Below are 23,922 nucleotides of genomic sequence, written 5' to 3'. Positions count from 1 at the left end.
ATTCATTTCTAAATTTCATTGAACCTGAATTATGTATCCCACTGACCTACAGGTGCTGGTAAAACAAAAACAAGATTCCCGCTTTCATTGATGTTCGTGGGCTTTTATTCTGTTAACATCTAATGGGAATTTTTATTGATTGGGAATCTTATATCACCTTTGGACATAATTCTTCCAAATATGGGCTATCTATCTTATTTGACTATTTAACTTGTTTAGTGTATAATTTTCTGAATATAGGAAGAATGTGTAATAAATACTTGTCCCTGTCAGTGTTAACCAGTTATAGCTAAGTCGCAATGAATATATTCTAATCTTTAACTAGATGCACATCAGTTGCTTTGAATTATACTTAAAATATCATGCTCATTTATTTCTAGCTATGATTTTTTTTAAACAACTATTTGGCTTTGAATATAAATCAATGCCCTGACCAGGTTTTAGTAATTTAAATGCATAGATTATTATTGAATAATCAAAGAATCCTGAAGTTGGCATACTAAGTAATGGAAAGACTTCATTTATAATTTAAAGATTCATCTATAAATATATTAACTATCTGGAACCCTCAGACAAAATTCAAGTGGTTGAGGATGATGGTGGGAAATTACTCTCATTCTCTACTTGTTATTCCCTTGACTATATTTTTATAGTAAAAACTAAATCATTTGATTATGAATATCATGTGTTAACTTCTCTTAAACCTACTTCATTAATGATCTATTGTTTGTATTATCTTTATCTTCATTAACTGTGGCTTAGTTGTCTTCTTCTAAATTCTCTTTAGTTCATAGTTCCTAAAACAATGTGGTAAAGAATAGGCTTATAAATACATTCAATTATAAATGCATTAAATGAATCCTGCTAGACTCAGAACGTATATAAATTTAGAAATAAGAAAAATTATGGGTTGCCATGAATATGAATTTGATGCATCTACTATTCAAACAGTTCATCAGTAGTTGTCCACTTTGGCAATAAACGACTCAATAAAATGTATATGTGCTTGCTTTAAATATTTTATAATCTCTTTATTAAATCAGTCAAGTTTAACACTGTTGTGCTAAACACAAAGTATCTAGAAGAGATGATTTAAATGAGTTATAAAGGAAAACAGTTTTCTGCATAGGCTGTCTCTCCCATTGAGAGGAAAAGGGATTATCCTCTTTGTAACTGACATTTCCCTGTGATGAGTCATACCAAAAGGTTAGGGCATGTTCTGAAGACAGCTTCAGAAGAAGCAATCAGTTTGAAATTCAGAAACCACTGTTTTTGTTTCCTGATTTCCCTCATGGGATACAGACACATGCTTAAACAGTTAATAGATGTTATTTTTGTTTGCCTTTAGTGTGCCTGAGTAGGAAGCAGTTTGGATATAAAGTGTATTATAAAACATTTAATAGTAGCTCTCAAACTATAGAAAAGACCTTTTAAATATTTAAACAAACATAATCAAATTGAACACCAATAAAAAATAAATTTATTATTAAAAAAATAAACAAACATAATCTGCAGTGTTTGAGTTATTTTAGAATATTTTAGAATAGTAATCTGGAAGTTTTTATTGAGGGTGAAAAATTATATCTCACCAAAATAATAAGGAAACTAGTGTCTCTTAACATTTAAAAACCATTGCCTCCATTGCTTTGCATTAAAGAAAAAAAGACAAATGGCACTAAGTCTCTGAGTATGACTGAGGATTTTATTTATTTATTTATTTTATTTTTTATTTTTTTTTAATTTTATTTATTTATGATAGTCACAGAGAGAGAGAGAGAGAGAGGCAGAGACACAGGCAGAGGGAGAAGCAGGCTCCATGCACCGGGAGCCTGATGTGGGATTCGATCCCAGGTCTCCAGGATCGCGCCCTGGGCCAAAGGCAGGCGCCAAACCACTGCGCCACCCAGGGATCCCCGACTGAGGATTTTATTAATGATCCTATTACTAGTTTGCTTCTTGATGCTATATAGGTACACCCACTTTTAGTAAGAAATAAAAAAAATCCCCCCGTTTTTTAGATCCTGGAAATCATGTTTTTTTCTCCTTGAAATTAAATGGGAAAACTTACAGAATGTTTTCTTTCACACTTACAACCAGACATATCTGTATGTGAAAAAGCACGTGAGTTGAGTTCTGTCAGGAAAGTCTTATATGGAGCTTTTATCAAGAGAATTACTCTCAAAAAGATTTCTCAGACTGTTCCTAGCAATTTAAAAAATATCCAAAAAAATATATGTAAATTCTCTTAAATATTTTTACAAGTAGAACAATCTGCCCCATTTCAGAGCAAGGAAAAGAATAAATAAAAATGGTACCTGAAATATTTAATGTTAGTGATTTCATTTCCATAGTATGATATAGCATTCACTGTGGTGTTTTAAATTTGGCAATCAGTCTGAATATTTCCCAAGTGCCCATCACTAGTTTGCTCTGTATAGTAATCTGTGGACAACTCACAAGAGTTGGAAAAACAAAGAGGTTACTGAGTGATGTTGTAAGGTGAAATATCATTACTCTCTTCTCTCCATCCTAAAACTGCCATCATTTAAATTCTGTTTCTCAGACTAAATGTTCCTATGAAGTCTTTTAAATATGATTTGTTCTACTCACACAGAGTTAATAAACTGGCTGAATCCCTCTCTCAGCTGTTCTCTCCATCTGTCCTGACACAAGGACTGCCTCTTTGAGTCTTATGATTTCTTATTATCACAGCATACAGCATGCTGCGAAAAAGCTAAGGCAACACCCTGGCACACTTAATTTGAGAAATAGCTTGGTGCCATCTATCTGTCATGGAAGACCCTTTCAGTGGGGACTTGAACTTTGAGTAGGTTTGTAATACTCAGGATGTCTATAAATTTAGAAATAAGTAGGAAGAAACATGAGCTACAATGGATGTGAATTTGATGCACTCTAATTATGTGTTTAATTATAGAAAGAGCAATTCATATTTTGTGATTCTCATTTGCTTGGTGAAAGTTAAATCAATGTCTCTAATTTCTAATATCTGCCATTTGCAGAATTCCAAATTTCCATCTGTTCATGCTGGTGTACTCTTTCAGCAGCAAAATGTGAGCAATTTACTAATTGCCTTCTAGAGAAAATATAACTTGCATTACATTTCATATCCCCAGTGCCTCAGCTGTTAAAGTGAAGATATCTTTTGAATCACACTGGAATTGTTTTGATTCCATGTATTATGTTGGTGGGAGCTTGTCAAAATGTTTGTTGTACATAGATTTAGCCACCTGCTTTTAGTGGCCCCTCTCCCTGCATGACTTATAAGAAAAATATGTACTTCACTCAGACACTAATTTATTTGTCTCTAATTTTAGCAAATTGTTCTACTGACGAAAAGCATTCCCCTTGATTTCAAATCATTGGGATATTCAGAATCCACTGAATAAATGGGATTCTCGAGTGTCAAATCTAGAGTAGTTGAAGTTCATTCTCAGGAGATACCTATTTTGCTGACTGGTAGAGTCTATGCTTCAGTTTTTCTTTTCATATACTACATTGAGCCCTTTAGACAGTGAATGCTGTTAGTCCCGTAAGTAGGCCTCTGAAGGAGAATTCTTCTCAAAAGGTGGGGAAACAGCAGAAATTATTTCTCTAGAAAATTCCACATCTGGTGCTCTTTAAAAAGCTGAGTTAAATATTCTGTCAAGTTCTTCCAAATCTATAAATTTTTTCCTCTCTCCTCGTTGATCTCTAAATACTATGAGATCCACCTACTTAACTCAAGGGAGTAGGCATTTGTGAGATTGTATTTTATTTTCTTAATATTTTCATCCTGGCAAGAAGAGATTATTCAATTATGGCATCTGTGTAGGATGCAACGAAGTAGTGTAATCCATAAACTGTGGGAGAAAATAATACATAATGCTTTTCCCTTTTAAAGCTGTTCCCTAAGAGGTAAGCAAAGAAGTTGATGTTGGAATTTGTAAGGCGTTCTGTCAATGAAAACTTACCAAGTTTTATAGTAAGAAAAAGAAAACAAAGAGGGGGAAAGAATAGAAGTAGATCAGGGGATTCCTGGGTGGCGCAGTGGTTTAGCGCCTGCCTTTGGCCCAGGGCGCGATCCTGGAGACCCAGGATCGAATCCCATGTCGGGCTCCTGGTGCATGGAGCCTGCTTCTCCCTCTGCCTATGTCTCCGCCTCTCTCTCTCTCTCTCTCTCTCTGTGACTATCATAAATAAATAAAATTAAAAAAAAAAAAAAGAAGTAGATCAGAAGAGACACTCTGTTCAATAGCTTTGCCTTGTAGAGGTCATAAAAATGGCTAATCTCTAGGAACCATAACCTATTTGGTAATTTGCATTCCTGCCTTATTTGTCTATCAGCAATGTTGCTAAAATAACCAAACTAGATGGTTTCTTCCCCACAATTTTTTTTGTCTCATAAAAGAATCTCCTCTAAACTACTGTGTATATAAGTTCAAAGGCAGCTGTAAGGCATTCCTACCCATTAACTTATCAATATGAATGCTTTCAGTATACAACCTTTATTGATAAAGAAACTAATACTGCAGAGGTGGTGATGTTTTCTGCAAGGCCCCCATATTAATTATACAGAAACCTTGTGATTTCAAGGTCACCTTTGTTCTATTCCTAGTAGTAATGCTTACTTGGTAGATAGCCTTGTTTAAGTTTCAAAATATCTTCTGGTTTGCTACTTAAAATGCTTTTTTTTTTCCTCTGACTGTACCAGATCCGATGAAGTTTGCATGATAAACTTTTTAATACTATATTCTCATAGTATATTCTCTTTTTTAAGAAAATCCCCAAATATCCATATGCCCATCCTGCACAATTCCGTCTAACAAATGCTTATTGCATCCTAGTACTACGTTGAGCGCTGTACCAAAGCTAAAATGCACAAATCAAGGAAACATTTCCCTGCCCTTAGGAGCTCACAATCCAGAACTAAGCTTTCTTATCCTAGGAATCATTTACCACTAGAGATTCCTTGGATAGGTTTTTCAGGTCTTATCAAAAAAGTCTTGAAATTGCATGCCTGTAATTATATGTGTACATCTTCCTAGAGATTGCTTAGGGTAGTTCATAAACATTATGACATTTTTGGACATACTATCTCCAAATTGAACTCTCAATATATTTTAAAAAGCACTAGTCTACCACAGAAAGTTTTGGGTGAGGGGGCTAGAAAATCTGGATAATTTACTGTTAACGTTGACCACCAGTTACAGGTATAACCAAAAGAATTAATGCACTGCTTAGAAAATCTCATCTTATTTCCTTGAGATTACTTTTATTTGTATGAAGAGACCTTTCATCTGTAAACATCCTACTTTTTAAAGGAAGGGCATGTAAGAAGAAGTGACAGATAAATGTAAAGCACTATGCTTCCAATTTTCATTATTATGACTTTTAAAATTTATTGACAATATGAAGAAGTTTCCTGTGGTCCTAGGCAAATTAAGAATGTCTTTTCTCGGGATCCCTGGGTGGCGCAGCGGTTTGGCGCCTGCCCTTGGCCCAGGGCGCGATCCTGGAGACCCGGGATCGAATCCCAAGTCGGGCTCCCGGTACATGGAGCCTGCTTCTCCCTCTGCCTGTGTCTCTGCCTCTCTCTCTCTCTCTCTCTCTCTCTCTGTGACTATCATAAATAAATAAAAATTAAAAAAAAAAAAGAAAGAAATGAAGAATGTCTTTTCTCAAGAAATAGAAATTAGTAGTCAGTGTCTATTTTTCAAGTGGCCAAACCTTTTCATGGCTATGAAGCTTTCAAGACTTGGCAGGTTCATTTTATAGCTTTGTGGTGGCATTGTTCCACAGAAAATAGCAGATTTCATGAGACTGGAGAGTCCCCCTTTCCTTATATCTTGCTGCTACTTTGTTTGTCCTCATGATGGATATATCTCCTTTGCACTATCCATTCTTCTCTGCCCCTGTTTGTTTCCAAAGATTTTTGTTTGTTTCTTTGTCTGTTTTCCAAGAAGGTGTTTTTGTTGTGCATTGCAACATAAAAGTGAAACAAATAAGTGAACAGGAAAACACATAAAAGGGCATAATTTCTTCATTATTCAGGGGGTATCATAGAGTTAAATGAGTCAACCATCTTGTATCATAAGTCATGCATAGAGTTGGTTATACTATCAATGTTAAGAGGTAAATTGAGACATTTCACATTCTAGGCAGAGAGCGGAAAATGATTAGTAAGTATAATCCTTAATGATGCTGAAAATATATGTGTAGTCATATGAAAATAGACAGCCATTAAACCTGTAGAATGTTTATCTTGACTTTTTTTAGCCCCAAATGAAAACTGCAGAGATGAAGTTAGCATGCCATTAGAATTGTACTAAAGCCAAAAGTCTATGGACTGGAAGTTTGGGGAAATGTAGAATCAGGAAAAGGAGAGCAAAAAGCATTCTTGAGTGCTAAATCATGGGAACCTTCAGATTCAGGGAAAAGACTGGATCTGAACATTTTCTTACCAAGTGTTGAACCATTGCTTAGGCCCTAGGGCATCCGTTATATGTAAGGAGAAGATAAAATGGATTCATCCAACGATGACACAGAATATTGAAAAGGTTACACTCCCTTTTTATAAGTCTATTAAAAGTTTATGGTCTTACACAGAGTATGTGCTATAATAAAATTATTATGTTCCCTTTTAATGGCAAGATAGTTGTAAGAATGATGAAAACCACTTCCATAACTTGGTGAAGGTTTAATAGGAGACTCACAGGGTCATTTGTGGAATATCGGCCTACCATATCTTGTGAAAGAATAGAACTTATTGTTTATGAAAAGTGCTTTTAATTCATGAACAAAAGAAATTCCCCATAGCATCTAATTCCAAGGAGAATCTGATTCTCATCTTTATGTGCTTTTTGAAAACTGAGCTCCTTGCATGTTCCTCTAAAAGTAGGGAGGGGTAAAATGCTATGCCTCAGTCACTTTTTCTGAAAATTCCTTAAGATGTTTGTTATTTTGAGCTAAGTTCAGCAGAAAGCACTTTTGGTGACTTTGTTTCATGTCATGCGCATCAGAATGCTGTGTTCATAATAAAGCAGTGTGTCCCCACTTTTTATGAAGCAGGCTTGCTCATGGTCCTTGCTCCATTGCTTTGTGATTTTTGTTTGATCACACAAAAAGGTTATTATTGGCCATAATTCTTACACATACACTCACAGGAGAGTTCTTAAGCTTAACCACAAATAGAAGGCTTAGTAACAATCTAAGCAAAAAAAAAATTGGCTTGTAATGAGTTAATTTATAATATTGTAGCTGCTTCAAACCAAGAGGTTCCAGGCAATGGGAGAAGACAGAGCTACAGAGTGTGGAGACCAAGGTCATGATACAGGAAGATAGTAGAGTACAATGGATACCATTCAAGATCTACAATGAGAAGACCTAGACTCAGGACCTTATTCTACCTTGGATAAGTCCACTACATTCATTCCCTAAATTTTTATTGAACTTCAATTAGACATGGTCATTGAGGACTCATTAATTATACTGATAAAAAGACCTACTTCCTGTTATTTATTAGCATATAGTGTGGTGGGATTGATAGATAAGTGAGAAATTATAATCACTCTGATAAATTCTATGAAAAGGTGCTATAGAAACCAAAGGAATAATATACTACCTGTCTTTTAGTAGGCAGAGGAGACTTTCAGGAGGAAGAAGAATCTTAAATAGAACAAGAAGGATGGGTAAGTGTTAGCCAAATGAAAAGGAGGTAGAAGGCAAAGTAGCCTATTCAAACACCAGAAGAGAAGAAAGACCTTCTTGCAGTTCATTTGAGAAATGTAAGCAGAGACAAGGTCAGGAAGCACAGTTAAGGCATCCCCAGGGAGCATCCACGCTGAAGTGTTGAACAATTGAAGGTAGGAGGAGTGACTGGAGGAATATCAATTAGAGGTGTGTGTTTTAGGCAGACCATTCTTTCTAATTGGTGGGATGATGAATATTAGACAAAGAAGCTAGTGAAGTGGTTAAGATAACAGATGATGGGGCAGGTGGAGGAGAGGGGCTGGCTCCTGGGTTCACTTTGTTGGGTGGCTGATTCTTGGTTTTTGGCTCAGGTCATGATCTCAAGGTCCTGAGATTGAGCCCTACCTGGGACTCTGTGCTCATCAGGGAGTCTGCTTGGAGATCCTCTCTCTCTCCCTCTCTCTCTGCCCACCTCCTGCTTCTCATTCTCTCTAAAAATAAATAAACCCTTTTAAAAAAAGATGATGGTAAATTAACTTCAAATGGCAGTGGGGATGAAGAAAAAACAGATTTAAGGATGTTTTTGGTAGTAAAATTGTTCCAACTAAACTTTACCTATTAAGTGTCCCATCCAATAACATTTTAAGAGATAAGATATTCTATGTGAAAGTGGTCAGTAAACTTTGAAAACACTTGATGTTACTAAAGAAGGACTTTTAACTTACAGTGTGATTGAAAAAGCTTAAACCTAACAGCTTTAACCTATATGACATAAGGTAAATGAAAAATGTTATTTATTTCTATTTTATTAATATAAAGCTCAGAATTATTTGCTTTTTAAATTCATCTTTAGACTTTTTCATTACTGAATGAAAAGACATTTCCTCTGTTTGAAGGAAATCCACTATGGGAAATGTATTAATTAAATGGAAAAATAAGGTGAATGGTAATAGCTTACATTAGTACATAGTTCTCTATGTTCTATGTTTCTAAAGAAGAAACTTGTGATTTTCAACCTTTTGTCTTCCACAACATATATAAGAAACAGTCATAAATTCATTATGGTCATCAATTGATCAGCACTCCTTTAGATAATGGTTCTTGATGGGATGTGTGGGGCATATCAGATTCTTGTGGTCAAATTATTAACTGGAAATAATCTGTCACCCTCAGATGATTCTGTTTCCTACCCAGTTATCCCCTGCCTCAGAGCACTTTGTTCTCACCACACATACCCTAAATATTATTGCTTTAGGAGCAACTTGAGGATAAGGGCTTTTTTTTTTCTTTTTGTCTCATTCATTGGGGTTGTCTAAGTCACTACATGTTCCTAGCACACTGTATGTTTTCAGAATAATTCATTGAATTAATGAACTGTTTTAAATCACTTTTATATTGACTTTTATTAACCTTCCACCCATGTTTCTATCCTGCATTACCCCAGCCAAAAGAAACCCTACCACTACCTCTAGATACCATTATTCCTATTTTACAGAATTTTAAATAGACTTTTACACGGTCACACAGCTAAAAACCAAGGTTCTAAGCCAGTGTTCATTTTATCATGTCATAATATCCTTTAAAAAGCTCTATTTTTCATCACGTAGAAAGAAGGTCTTTTAATAATTTACATGCTGATAAAATACAGAATAGACATGAATTTAAAGTAATAATATTTGCCACTTTTTGATAAACATTTTGTGTATAAAAGTTGTATATGAGTGTTTTCTTATATAATGTATTGGACATATTGAATCCATATAGAGAGAAGCAGCAGTAATTAATAGATTAGGAGAACTCTTTATACTTGATTGAAAAATTTTATTAATCCTGAATCTTTATGTTATGTTTTAAGATTTGTCAGAGAAATCTGTGCAGAAGAGGAAAAAATTTTTTATAAAAATTATATATTTTTAAATTAATAAAAGCATTTTGGAATTGAAAAAATATTAAAATTTAAGTTAAAATACAATAGTATTTCTATAGTGACAGTAAAGAATAGGCAAACCTATTTTCCTTAATAAAATTCTCATTCTATAACCATGTTTCTGTATTCACCATGGATTTGCATTTTAGGGCTGGTCATTTATACTAATTTGGGGAGTATGGCTTTCTCTGGTTAATGTCCCTAGGATAGATTGTTACTGAGTCATGTTAGGAACATAGAAGTGCAAAAGATTTTCCCACATGTTCATTTTCCTTCTGTTTTGTGACTATAGGGCAGAGGCGTAAATGACATCGGCCTTAACTATAGACAAATTCAATAATATTTATATACAATGTATTATATTGATTTTTACTCAGAATGTATTTCTTACAAAAAAAAAAAAAAGAATGTATTTCTAGCTTCCTAGAAGCTCATTTTTGCTTTGTAAGATATCATTGAGGCTACTATGGCCTTTGTTTGTGGGAAGTCTTGCAACAAAAGCTTTTGCTTCTCAAAATTTAAAGTTAACATTTTTTTTTATAACCTTCTATGTGCCATTGTGCCTAAATGATCCATGTTTAGGCCTGTGTCTCCAAACTCCACTCCTCTAAAGTTCCTTGGAAGCAGAAATTCAGCTTTACCCACTGAGTGCAGGAAACAGTGATGAGAGCAGTGGCTGATGCATATCATATGGTCAATACATTTAATTTGAATTGAATTCAACTGTAGTATATTGAACATTTTTCTAGTGTTTATAAAACCGTCTCTCATATCCAATCTCATTTAAGCCTCAGGAAACCCTTAGAAAATGATGATTATCCTCAACCAATCTTATTGACCTTACCTTCTAAATATTTCTTGACTCAAATCACTCATCTGTTGGTCTACATCATCTCACCTTAGACCATGTCATAGTATCTAAATTGTCTTCTGATCCTCGTGTCCCTTGTAGTCTGTTCTCCAGAGTGCCTAGAGTTTTCCTTTCAAAATGTGAAACAGGTTACAAAATTACTCAACTAATACTCCCCATTGGCTTCTCATCCTATTTGTAAGAAAATGCAAAGTAATTGCAGTGGCTTATAAGGCTATACCTCAGTGTTATTCCAAATCTTGTTATCATAACCTATAGTAAGAAATATGTTTTATATTGTAATCCAGCATACACACACACACACACACACACACACACACAAACACAAAGAAAGTCTTCATACTTTGATATTTTCTATCTCAGTCCATTATTCTTGGTTATATTAAAAGATCCTAGTTATGGGTGGTTGAGCGTCTGCCTTTGGCTCAGGGCGCGATCCCGGAATCCGGGATCGAGTCCCACATCAGGCTCCTTGCATGGAGCCTGCTTCTCCCTCTACGTAGTCTCTGACTCTTTCTCTCTGTGTCTCTCATGAATAAATAAATAAAATCTTTTTTTAAAAAATTCTAGTAATGACCCACCCATTTGTTTCAATGACTACAGTTCAGAAAACATTGCTTTACTTGAACTGGCCCCTGACTACTTTTTTTTTTTTTTTAAGATTTTTTAAATTTATTATAGAGAGAGTGCAAGCAGAAAGGGGCAGAGGGGGAAGGAGAAAGAATCTGAAGCAGACTGCTCACTGAGTGCGGAGCCCGATGGGTGGCTGTATTCCATGACTGCAAGATCATGACCTGAGCAGAAACCAAGAGTTGAGAGCTTAACTGATTGAGCCACCCAGGCACTCCCCTACCCCATCAACCACTTTCTGATTTCATTATCTACACTCCTGCCTTTCCACTCTGCTTCAGTATACTGACGACCTTGCTATTCACTAACCATGCCAAGCAAGCTCTCTCATCAGGGTCTTTGCATTAGAGTTTCTTCTGCCTTGACCATTCTTCCTCCAGATAACTGTATGGCTTCTTCTATTACTTCATTCAAATCTTCACTCAAATATTATCAAAGAAGCATTATTGAATGCCTATAATGTATTTTGTACAGAGTTACACTCTAATGAACAAAGATACAATTTTTGTCCTTAAGACAAAAAAAGTAAAACAAGTAGATGTCAAGTGATAAGTTGTCCAAATTTTAAGTTAATTGATGCACACAGGAAAAAAATCAACTTAGGAATGTGGGTTACAGAAGGTTCCTTAGAAGGATTAATATCTTAATAGAAACATGAAGGGTAAAGTAAGAACTATCAAAGTAAAGAAAGGCAGGCACAAGGAAGGGCTATGCAAAAATCCCAGGGTTAGAAGGGGTTTAAGAGAACTGCAAATCTTTGAGGGTGACACCGTGGAGAAAAGTGAGAAATGATTTTGGCTGATGGGCAGGAACCAAGTAAAGAAGGAGTGATTAAACATTGTGAGCATGTGCTTTATCCTGGGTGTGAGGAAAGCCATTCAAAACTAGCAAACAGAAGAATAGCATTATGAGATGTGAACTTTTAGAAGGTCACTGCGTCTGCAAAATGAGACTGGAATAGGAAAAAAGAAGTTGGAAGGCAGGGAGATAAATCTGTATTAACATAGGTTAGAACTGATGGTGGCCTGAGGGTAGACGTAGGTAAAAGATTAAAGAGATGTTTAGAAGCTAAAATCAACATGAATTATAAATTAGATTTGGGGATTAGGGTGGTAGGATTTAAGAATGAATTATAACATGTAGTAGTTGGTTAATAAATACGTGTTGAATGAATGAAAAAGAAGGATTTATGACTTGGACACTGGGTGATTCGTAGTGCAATCACTCAGCCTTTTTGATTAAAGAACCATTGAAAAATTTAATTTCCAGGGAATGGTAAAGAGAATTTCCATTTTCAAGACATGATTAAACTTTTTGATGGCATAAAGCTAATAAATTTGTGACCTAACATCTGAGAAAGCTGCAGAACAGTATGAAAAATGAGAAATCTAAATTTAACTTTCTTGTAAGCCACTAGAGCATTATTTAATTAAGCTTTCTAATTATACTTAGTTCACATTATAATTAAAACTTATATTACTAGCTTTCAAAGGTTCCTCTGGTCACTTAGTGCTATGATGTCTTCAGACAACTTTAGTGCTTTTGTATATAAAAAATTATATTACAGTGATTTGCACATTGAAGTTTTCAAAAGAAATTTGCCAAATTACCTGGAAGGATGTTTGTTTACACTTGGAATTTGTTGCCTCCCGAATAAAGCAGTTTATGGAACTTTTTCCAGATAATTAAGACTCACAACAAATGAAACGACTTGCCCAAGGTCACTCATCTTACTAGTGTCAGAGTCAACAGTGCTCTGAGACCAGTACTCTTGTCATTATTCTTGTCAGGAAATCTATGGCTTATTCAAGAGGCTTAGAGATTCTTCTTGCTCACTTTGGCCAAAGACTAAATTTGATTATGAGATACAAATCTTATGTTCACTTTAATTACAACTCATGAATCGCTCCACTCCTCTTCTTTAAAACCGTGGCATATGATGATTTCTATCCACAATCATTTTATCTACCAATAAATACATGTCATTGAAGACTGAGAAAAAAAATCACATAGTTTCTCTGTGGTATTTTCTCTTGCATTTTATACAAATGAAACATACTCAAGCAAATGACAAAACTTGCTTTGATTACTATGTAAATAGTAGAGGTCTTAATCTTGGCTCTACGTGGAAATTACCAGGGGAGCTTTTAAATAACCTGATGCCTAGATCTCACTCCAGACTAAGTAAAAAAATCTCTGGGGGTGCAATTCAGGCACCAGGATTTTTAAAGATCAGAGATGGCTTCGATATACAACCATAGTTGAGAACTCTTGGTTGAGAGCAAATTGATGGAAATGAACTCACAGTCAAGCATCTTTTACTTAATATTTGCTTTTTCTCCAACCACCAGGTGGCAGCATCACAATACAGTGCCCATACCAAACCCTTGATTGAGTCGATTTGGAAATTTGTACCTGGAATATTAATAGCATTTTTGAGAGTTTCTTCAGCTAGAGAAAGCATCACTAACTTTTTCCTATTGTATTCTGTTGGGTTTTTTTGACTAAGAAAACTTTCAAATATATTTATTTCCACAGGTTGGGTTAGCAGGAACTGTATTATAAGCTGTAATTGGTTGCAAAGAACATGGATTTAGTATTCAGATGGTTTGGGATTTAAACACTGCTTCTACCACTTATCTATAGATTATAGATTATTTAATCTCTTCGTGCTTTAGTTGTATACCTAGAGGAGGAGGGTTGTTATAAGGACTAAATGCGATGATATATGACAATCAGCTTTGTATGTATGACTGGTACCAAAATAAAGAAGTTGAGGAGCCTACAGTGATCATGTTTTGATAGAGTTGGGTACACAAAGTCCATGAAAACTCAGGATATGGTATTTTTCTGTGTTTGGTTCTTTTCTGCGTGTAGGTTTCTTCTTTCTCTGTTCGTTCTGTCAGTTTCCACTGGTAATTATACAAATAAACATTGTCTACCTGCCTTCATCTTAGAGAACCAAGAGAGCCAATTTTTTTTTTGCTTCATCTTTATAAATGGAAGGTGCCATTAGCAATGAAAGCAATATCCTGTATAGCCAAGTTTCTGTAAAAAAATTAGCCTTTATTTACTCACAATTATGGTAGTTCCCTTCTCAAACATTGAAATTGCCTTCTTGGGGATCCCTGGGTGGCTCAGCGGTTTAGCACCTGCCTTCGGCCTAGGGTGTGATCCTGGGGTCCCAGGGTCGAGTCCCACATCGGGCTCCTGCATGGAGCCTGCTTCTCCCTCTGCCTGTGTCTCTGCCTTTTTTTGTCTCTCTCTGTCTCTCATGAATAAATAAATAGAATCTGAAAGAAAGAAAAAGAAAGAAAGAAAGAAAGAAAGAAAGAAAGAAAGAAAGAAAGAAAGAAAGAAAGAGAAAGAAAGAGAAAGAAAGAAAGAAAGAGAAAGAAAGAAAGAAAGAAAGAAAGAAAGAGAAAAAAGAAAGAAAAGAAAGAAAGAAATTGCTTTCTCTAAGATCACCAGTGGCTCCCTATGTGCCATGTCCAAAGAAAACTGTCATTTTATGCATCTTTGCTATTTGAATAGTTGACAACACTCTCCCTCCTGACATGTTCACCCCTTGCCTATTGTGGTGACACCACTCCTGTTCTTCAATCTCCATTGCTGTTTGAGTTGTCTTTTCTTCTCTTAGAATTGTGAATCCCAGGAGCTCTCTCCAGTAGGTAGACCTAATTTCTTTTTACCCTGGGAGTCTCATCTTTGCAACCTTAATTTTAATTCTGACTGACAAATTACTCATAAATCTAGGTTTTGTCCCCTAAAGTTGTCCTGAATTCCAGATCTACAAATCTAATACCACTGGCACTAAAAATGACATCTCAAAATTAACATGTCAAGTATTGAAATGGTTGTATCCCCTATTCACACAAAACCACCATCTCCCTTACCCCCACATCACACCTTTCAATCCATGGCACTACTCTCCACCCAGATGATTGAACCAAATCCTTGTGAGTCATCCTGAACTCCTTCATCAGTCCTCCTAATATCCAAATTGTCAAAGCTTATCAATTCTTTAATACCCCCCAGTAAATACTTTTTAAAGAAGTTATTTCAACTCAAGTCTTTCAAGTCTTTCTTACCTCATACTTACTCTTTGACATAGCACAGTCTGATTTCTGCACCCAAGTAGTTCTTGTTAAGGTCACTCTTCTTTGCCATTCATGCTTCCCTACCTGTTCTTCCTTTCTGTGCTTTACAGGATACCCATGAGAGCACTTTTTCTTGGGCCCTGCTTAGGGACCAAATGTAAGGCAACTTAGGAAAGGAGAGTTAGTCATATTAGTTTTCAGAGACAGATTTTATTAACCTTTTATCCCCCATGTGGAGTACTCTCAACTCATCAGACTTTTAAAAGGCATTTACTTCATTTGTAGTATTAGATTGTTTAATTTCTATTCAAGAGCATAGACATAGTTCTTAAAACTTGCCTGAGAAATTTTTAACAATCAAACAGTAGTACATTACAAATTATCATTTGTCTACTTTTAGAAGGCACTGAAATTTTTGGTAATTGGCAAGTCATTGGTTACTGCATAGTAAAGTTATAATATTAGAGAACCAATGTAATTCTGGAAAATAACTATGTTTAGTCAACGATTTTGATAGCAGTGCATATTGCTATTATACTTCTATTAATTTGGAAGACTGTTGGTAAGCCATTTAGGCAAATTTTGAACTCCATTGTGGATAATGAACTATTCTTGGTGCTACAGGGATATAAAGTTTTAGAAAAAAAAAAATGGAACACACTAAACAGTGTCATTAGTCAAAAAAATTGTAAAAAAAAAAAAGTAGATATATTTTAGTGCAATATAAAAATTATTCCATTTAAATATTTATTTTCCACTCAGGAGATTAAAATTTTAAGAAGTTCTATTCATCAACCATTTAAAATACATTTGGACAAGTTATTCTCTATGTATATATTCAAGGAAATATAAAATTAAATTTTGCATATTTCTTTAAATGGATTTTCTGATCCAATTTTATACTAAAATCCACCTTTCTTGGATGAAGTATTACAATAAATCATGCACCTTTTCACACTCCTCAAGCTGCAAAAGTCAATATGAAAAAACAAAACACAGTTCAGTAGGACATAATATCATTTTCTTTGATCCAGCTGCCGAATTAATAGAGAATGCACACACTGAAAGAAAATGCTATTTAAAACCTTGAAATGAGGCATTTTCAACAAGACAGCAGAACACAGAGAAAAAAAAGGTGGAACAAAACCATATTGTATGCTTAATTAGGACAAAAGAAGCAGAAAACAAACACCAACTTGATGGTTGTCATATGGTTCAGAACGTGACTGATACAGAAACAATGTTTAAATCATGGCTCGAAAATGGATAGAAAAAGCAACTTTGCATGACTTAGATTTCTCATATCTGGTTCTCATCTCTTTTGAGATTCACATGTATAAAAGTCCTGATGTTGTCCAAGATATTTTGATAAAAAGCATTCAAGATGTAAGTGTTGACTACTTGGGTGATACTTGCCAGATCTAGTTATGTGTGTAGACTGACAAAAAATGGGAACAGAAATCAGAGTGGCAGGCTCAAATTTGTCACTAATGAAATTCTTTTGTGTTCAATTATTCAACTTAACATTCTGCAACCCAGAAGAATTCCTCCATGCCATCTTTTCCCATAAGAGATTTACATTTTATTCCTAACTCTGCCACTCTATGAGATGGACAAATCACCTGTGCTGTTTTATATTCTCATTTGCAATTTGCATAGGGTGGCACTAGGTAATCTCTAAACTCTCTTATATTACTAACATTCTGTGATGCTGTTGAAGACAGGATTCTTTTGAAGATTAAGGAAAGAGTAAATTCATACATTTTGCTTAATTATTACTTAAATACATAACATAAAATAAAGTCATAAGACAGCAAGTTGTACCTAGGGGGAATCAATTAGGGATTTGAAGAGATACTGGTTATAGAGATCTCTTCAGCAAGAAATCATGCTCGACAGCAAGAACTCAATGTCAACAGAATCCATATTGCTCAGTCCCAATTTTATTATATAGAATTGTACTCTTTTCTGTGCTTTCTGGAAAAAGCCATATTTTATAGATAAGTTTTACATTTTTAAAGATGGAGAAAATGGGAGGAAATGCTGACATGATGTCTTAGAGCAGGAAAGGGTATACATTTGCCATTGTTGAGACCCCAGTAATAGAAAAAGTTGCAATTTAGTTATTTCTTTTTCATCCTCTAATTACTGTACACCTGCTATCTCTATATGCCATGTCATAACATTGCTGTTTAGGGTGCTCACATAATTATCCTCCAATCACTTGTGACAGTGACGGGCCTGAGGACTATTAGCAACTCTAAGGACAAGCACAAACTGGGACTGTTCTGAGCAAATCGAGACATGCAGTCACCCCAGTGGCTTGTGTTTCTATTTCTTGTTTTAGAAAGATGTTTACTTTAAATATTATTTCATTATCCCTTATTTTAGATTAATCTCTATTATCATGTGCTCTGAATTATTCTTTAAATTGGGTTTTAATAAAAGATCCATCATTAGTTATGTGACTTTAAGATATTTTTAAGAGAATTTTTTGAATCTTAGTTTTCTGATCTAAAGATTATTTAAAAGGGCATATATAAAGAGCCTAGCATGTAGTATCTTCTCAGTGGAAAAAAAAGTGACTCACTTCCCTTAATTAGATAAAGAACAGTGTTCTTGCTTTATTAAACTCTCAAAGATAGTTGGGAAAGCAGATCTGAGAGCATTATAACCATGTGTGTGATAATCTGTTCTGCAGTTCCTTTTGTTTTATTTATATATGATATCCATATTGGCATTGAGGACATTTCTTTTATATTATTCTACCTTTTTAGCTGCTATCTGGTATTGAAGTCTTCCATTAAGGATCTATCTGATCCTTCTGGGTGTGGTGGCAGTTTTGAGGTTGGAAATCTTTATGGGGTTCAAAATCATGGTTTTTATTATGCCTTTCTAGTGCCTTAAAAGCCAAGATCTCCCTTTGTTTCACTTACAAGAAATAGAGAATTACACCCTCTTTTTGTAGCTCTTCGATCACTTCTATAGCATTGCAATATTTTTATTATGCATGTAGTTCTCTAAATGTTTCTTCTTTCCTTTCTGCTTCTCCTCCTTTTCTTTCTTAGTGTCCTTCTCTTCCTCTGGTCAATCTTTAAACTTTGGTGTCTGACAGGGGTCCATTTTGGCTTTTTACTCTTCCTACCTGCATTCACTTTATGGGTGACCTCATGCACTGTCACGATTTCAACAAACACCTCTTGCTGATATTCTCAAATCTGTACATCTCTAGACAACAGCATTCCTGTGATCATCAAATCATCTATTTAATTCTCAGAAAGATATCTCTGCCTGCATAACACTTAGCTTACCTCTCTACCAATAGAATTTCCCTTTTTCCATTCTCTATTTCTTTAGGTGGCTCCATAAATACCATAATTGTCCAACTACCCAGCTTAGTAATCTGGGAGTCATTCTTCTTTGTCATTGCACACATTTAATCAAAAACAAAATTCTACCAATTGATTTATTCCTATTTATTAATTATTATTAAATCTATATTTTCTATCCATCTTTACTTCCCCTACCCTAGTCTGACTTTTTAATTTATTTTCTAGATCATGCATTAACTCCCTAACTCTTCTCTCTGCTTTCAGTTGTGTCTTTCAACAATCCAGCCATAGATTTGTCCTTGCCATTCTCTTAAATTCTTCAGTGGCTTCTCCTCCCCTTCAGGAAGAAGTTTTTGCTCCATATCATGGTACCTAAGACCATCCTTGATCCAGCCTTTGCCTGACCCATTTTCTTCTCTACGCACAGCTCTTATCTCTTGTCACTTCTGATCACATATATTATATCTGCTATCACAGAATTGTTTCCAGTTCTCTTTGCATGTGTGTGCACCCATACAAAGAAATACACATCTACTACCACTATACTGTTTTCTAGGTTCTATTCCCCTGGCCTAGAGTCATCTTTTTCTTCTTCTCCTTTCTTTTTGACAACATCCCTCACCTTTTGCTCATGAAACTAGTACAGATATCATCTACGCTAAGAAGCAAAAGGTTTTGCTAGCATTTTTAAAGAACTTCTTCAGGGCAGCCCCGGTGGCCCAGCGATTTAGCGCTGCCTTCAGACCAGGGTGTGATCCTGGAGACCCGGGATCGAGTCGTCGGGCTCCCTGCGTGGAGCCTGCTTCTCCCTCTGCCTGTGTCTCTGCCTCTCTCTCTCTCTGCCTCTCATGAATAAATAAATTTAAAAAAACTTTAAGAATTTCTTCACTCTATTCCCATATATTACATGCATAATTTTTATCATGTTGTATATTAATTTTCTATTTTATATGAGTCTTACCCTACTAAATTGTGAGCTCCTTGAGGTCAACAGCCTTATTATTCAGTTTTGAAATTTCAATTTCTAATATAGTCTGAAACATATTAGGTACCTAAGACCTTTACTGAAAGAACGAATTTAATAATAAATGAATACATTGATTCTAATATTTACTAACTCATAGTAATTATGTATTGGTCCATGTGTTAACCTCATTTAATTGAAATGATTTGTGCATGTGTATAGAATAACATCAATATAAAACACAGTTAATCCATATTAAGTTATTGTTTATGTAATCCATTTGAATTCATGGCTCAATGTCTGCAAAAATTTCAAGCAAGGAAGTAGAGCCCAAAATCTTCAAAAATAACAGAAAGAGAGTCTTCATTCTCTTGAGGAATATTCAAAAGCATGAAAATCACAAGCTCTAAGAACTTTTCTGTATATTATCCTTAATTTCACTTCATCCTTAATTTTCTCACATCTCAAATTGTTCTAATCTACTAAAATCTCCTAAAATACTCTCTGGGGCCCTTCTCTTTATTCTCACTGCTTATTTCTTTTTTATTTAGATTGTTACTTGGGCAAAGAAAATCTTTCCTGTTTAATAAGAGGAGGGAGAGATAGAACAATAGAATAATAGAACACCGGCTTCTCTTTAGAAGATGGAGGCAGGGAGTGTTATGCACAGTTGCATCTAAGGATTGCAGCCCAAGCACATATGTGTGTATGTTTGAATATGACATTACTCTCTTTAGATTATTGGTCAATTCCTCTTTTATATTATTATTCAGAAGACGTCTTTTTATGAATGTACCCTTCCACTGCAGGTGATTACATCCCCTCTTAAAAACAACAACACACGACTCTGAATATGTAGCTCTTTCAGCCATAACTATAATGCAAGTATGTTTTGCAGCTGTTGGTTTGTTGAAAGGAAAAGTCTTGGGCTCAGTACTTTTCCTCTCTTGTAGTTTGTTCATGGTTAGAGTCTATGTACTTCATGCTTTATACATTACCAACAGCTGTATGATGAAGATCCAAGGAGAACCTCTCTCAAAATAGTTTTGTTGCAAAGAGAAAATGGCATTTATGAGCTTTGGCAGGAGCTGTACTCTTGAACCATGTTCAGTTTTGAAACTTGAATGGAAAAATCCACTGCATGGAGAAGCCAGGCACACAGGATCCTGAGCTGAGTTTATTGTTAGAAGAAAAAAGAGGCATCAACAAGGCATAGAGCTCTGGAGACCTCTGAGAGCTTATGCAGACTGTGCCTGAGAAGGGACCTCCCCTCAGCATTACACATGTTCAGGAAGAGGCAAAGTGGGAAGCCTGCCCTTGATGAAGTGTCTTTACATAGCCAGTATTTGACTTTGCATTAGCTTACTTAGATGACAGTTTCACAAATTTAAAAAAAATAACTTTATTTTACTCGTTTACTCATTACGTCATAATATTCCTATAATTCGGAAATCCTTTAGAGTTTGGGGTAGATGGTTCTGCCTTGGTCAGGTCCTGAGGGCAGTGCCTAATCACCCAGTCCCCTCACCTTTATGTAGTCCGTATTTCTGTGTTCTCACTAGTGTCATGGAGTAGGATGGGGGTCTCATTTTGCTTAGTTCTTTCAGTAAAGACTACTCAGCCAGCCACATTTGAATCACAGTAGCTGGTTTAAAGCCTTTTGCCTCAGTACCAATTACTGGTGTTAAATGAATGTCTGGCCTCATCAGTAGTTATTTCTCAATAATTCGGTATTGTGTTAAGTTGCCCCGCCCCAACTGGGCCAATTCTTCTATTTTCACGCCCAGTTACCTCTGGGTAACTCATGCGAGGTCTGTCATGATTTAGGCTACATGAGGTTCTGAATGTAGTAAAGAGAGACTACTATAGTAGTAGGGTGCTGCTCCTGGACCAAGAACCTCCGATAGAAGGCAGGAACTGTCTCTTGAAAATCTTGTTCATAGCCTTCCTATGACAGCCATTTTTGAGGTACGCATATCCTCATAGGCCTGAGTCACTTTATTGAGTAGCTCTTTTAGTTTCATACAACAATATTTGCTTTTGGAGTATTGGATAGGATGAATTCTAGGGTGTCCCTTCTCATGGCACCAGAGATTGGTAGTTCTTCTTTCATTCAATCCATTGTCACGCAATGAGGCTCCTTAACCTCTTCTCTACTTCATGGTCATATATTTTCCAAGAGATGTTTTTCCTTTCCATGTCACTTGACCTAAAGTAGAGCTATACCCTAGGTCATCATGGTAGATCTCCCCTATCTTATAATAAGAGATCTTATTCTTCATCAGGAAAAGTGGCCAGGTAATCTATCTGAGACCCTCCTTCCTAGAAGGCACCTGGATTTGTGAAAAATCTCTCCTTTTCCATCTCTGAACTCATTATAGCAAAAGAAATACTGACTTCAGTACTCAGACTGAAGGTCTTGTCATTTCATGTCTCCCAAGGGGCCCTCAGGGGTTTATGGTGACCCACCTCTATAGACAATTGGCAGGGTCTTCTGTCTGAGAAGGGAAAGTATCATTTAAATATAGGGCACACAATTATGTATAAAGGTATTTTATGATGCTTCAAAAAAACCACAAAAGGTTGATTAGATCTGAATATGTCTTTCTACTAAGAACTAGTACTACATTCCATTGAAAGATATAAAAGACTCTTCTGAAGGAAGATCCAAAAATGGAACAAAATTTTATTATTTGGGAATAGTTTGTGTAGGGTTCTGTTATAGGGCAAGTGAATGGGGGGAAATAGCTTCTGGGTTCTTGAAATCAAACATCTCGTTTGCTTTTTAAAGACTACCTGTTAGTTGCTTGGACTTGGATCCTGAATCAGAAGGTGTTGGGAAGTGCTCTCTTGCTTTGGATTCTGCTGCCTTATTTGGTCAGCAGTAAATAACCACTTATAAATGAATCCTTCATAAGTCTGTAGGAAAATTTGAACTTCTGTACCACTGCCATTACCCATAATTTATATGAAATTCTGATCATCACCCAAATCAATGAATAGCAAGGTATTCCCATGCACTGTAACAGTTTTAGTTATATTTATTACACAAAGCTTATAGTTTGTTTTTATTCTGCAGCCTCCACCTCAGATTTATGACAAACAGTTGGATGAAAGAGAGCACACCATTGAAGAATGGAAAGGTGACTTTACCACTTAAATATAAATTTTGCCTTATTAAAACAAATTATCTTCAAGACATCTCCCTTTATTTTTTTTATTTATTTTTTATTTATTTTTTATTTTTTTTGACATCTCCCTTTAAAGCAATTTAGTAACAAACGTTTTTTAACACTGTCCTCATATATATTCAACCCTTTCAAAACTTTATATTTTTATACCAATAACAATATTGTATTTACTCAAGAATGAAAGGAATTAATTACTGACATTTAAAAAATAGTACCGATTGTAAAAGCATTTGTCATGATGGAGGGCAAGCTTCAATTAAAAATTTCAGAATTACACATTCCATGTTTTTACATAAAACTATCACATAGAATGAACAAAATTATGTCTAAGATGGCTTTAGACATTAGAAAATAAACGTTAATATATGAATCCATTCACTCACTTATAGGACTTGAAAATTTAAATAGAAAATATATGTATCTAAATGGCTTATTTATCCTTCAAAGTAAGAAAATAATGAATAAACACATTAGTTCATTTTTTTCACCAAACTCTTCCAAGCACATAATACATGGTCAAGATTATACTCAGAGTGAAATAAAGCAGAAACTATGGAGAATTGTTAAACTAATATAAATAACTACAGAGCAGAATAAATATGAAAAACTAAATGCAGGTCATAGCAAACCATTAGGTCAAAATGAGAAGGAACATAACAGAAGATCTGAAGGGAAGAAATATTTACTGCTTTGAAGGAATTAATCATCATAAGTTGGGGGGAAAAACAGGAAAGTACCAGTGTAGGGACGTATGGGGAAAACAAAGGGTAGGAAAGAACAAAAAGGTGTTATAAATGTAATAAAGAGATTTCTCTGGTCAAGGGGTCCTGCTGGAGAATATGGGAAAATGAGCGCATACAAACAGTGCACCAAGTAAACAAAGCTGCTAAATGATAGACAGAAAAGACTTAATTTGATCTAAATAAGGACCAGAAGGTACTCCTATGAGTTCATGTGTAGATAGGTATTAGGATATAAATATTACTTGTGGACGAACATGGACTAAATTGGAAACTGGAGAAAGAAATACTTGTAAGGGACAATGATTATATAAATTGGAACCTGTCACAAAGCAAGAATGAGTAGCACTGAATGATTTTTAGTTAAAAGGGGAAACTTAAATGTAAAAAGATATACATGTTTGACTCTAGCAAAGAAAAAGCCAGAAATGGATGCCATTTTGGGAATAAATGTAATAATTGTTTTAATGTTGGGTTC

General features: G+C 35.2%; 1 protein-coding gene across 7 annotated transcripts in view; it reads left to right on the top strand.

Annotated features, from left to right (window-relative positions):
* The window catches only part of MAPK10 (mitogen-activated protein kinase 10), a 300,398-nt gene that overhangs the window by 260,268 nt on the left and 16,208 nt on the right, over positions 1 to 23,922 (top strand). For all 7 annotated transcript variants that reach the window (XM_077882779.1, XM_077882777.1, XM_077882781.1 and 4 more), the window contains one exon: positions 22,593 to 22,656. In XM_077882779.1, the coding sequence (XP_077738905.1) occupies positions 22,593 to 22,656 (64 nt within the window). The remainder of the gene's footprint in view (positions 1 to 22,592; positions 22,657 to 23,922) is intronic.

Source organism: Canis aureus, chromosome 33 (genome assembly GCF_053574225.1).
Source record: "Canis aureus isolate CA01 chromosome 33, VMU_Caureus_v.1.0, whole genome shotgun sequence".
Lineage (NCBI taxonomy): Eukaryota > Metazoa > Chordata > Mammalia > Carnivora > Canidae > Canis > Canis aureus.
This window is presented reverse-complemented; position numbering and strand designations above follow the sequence as displayed.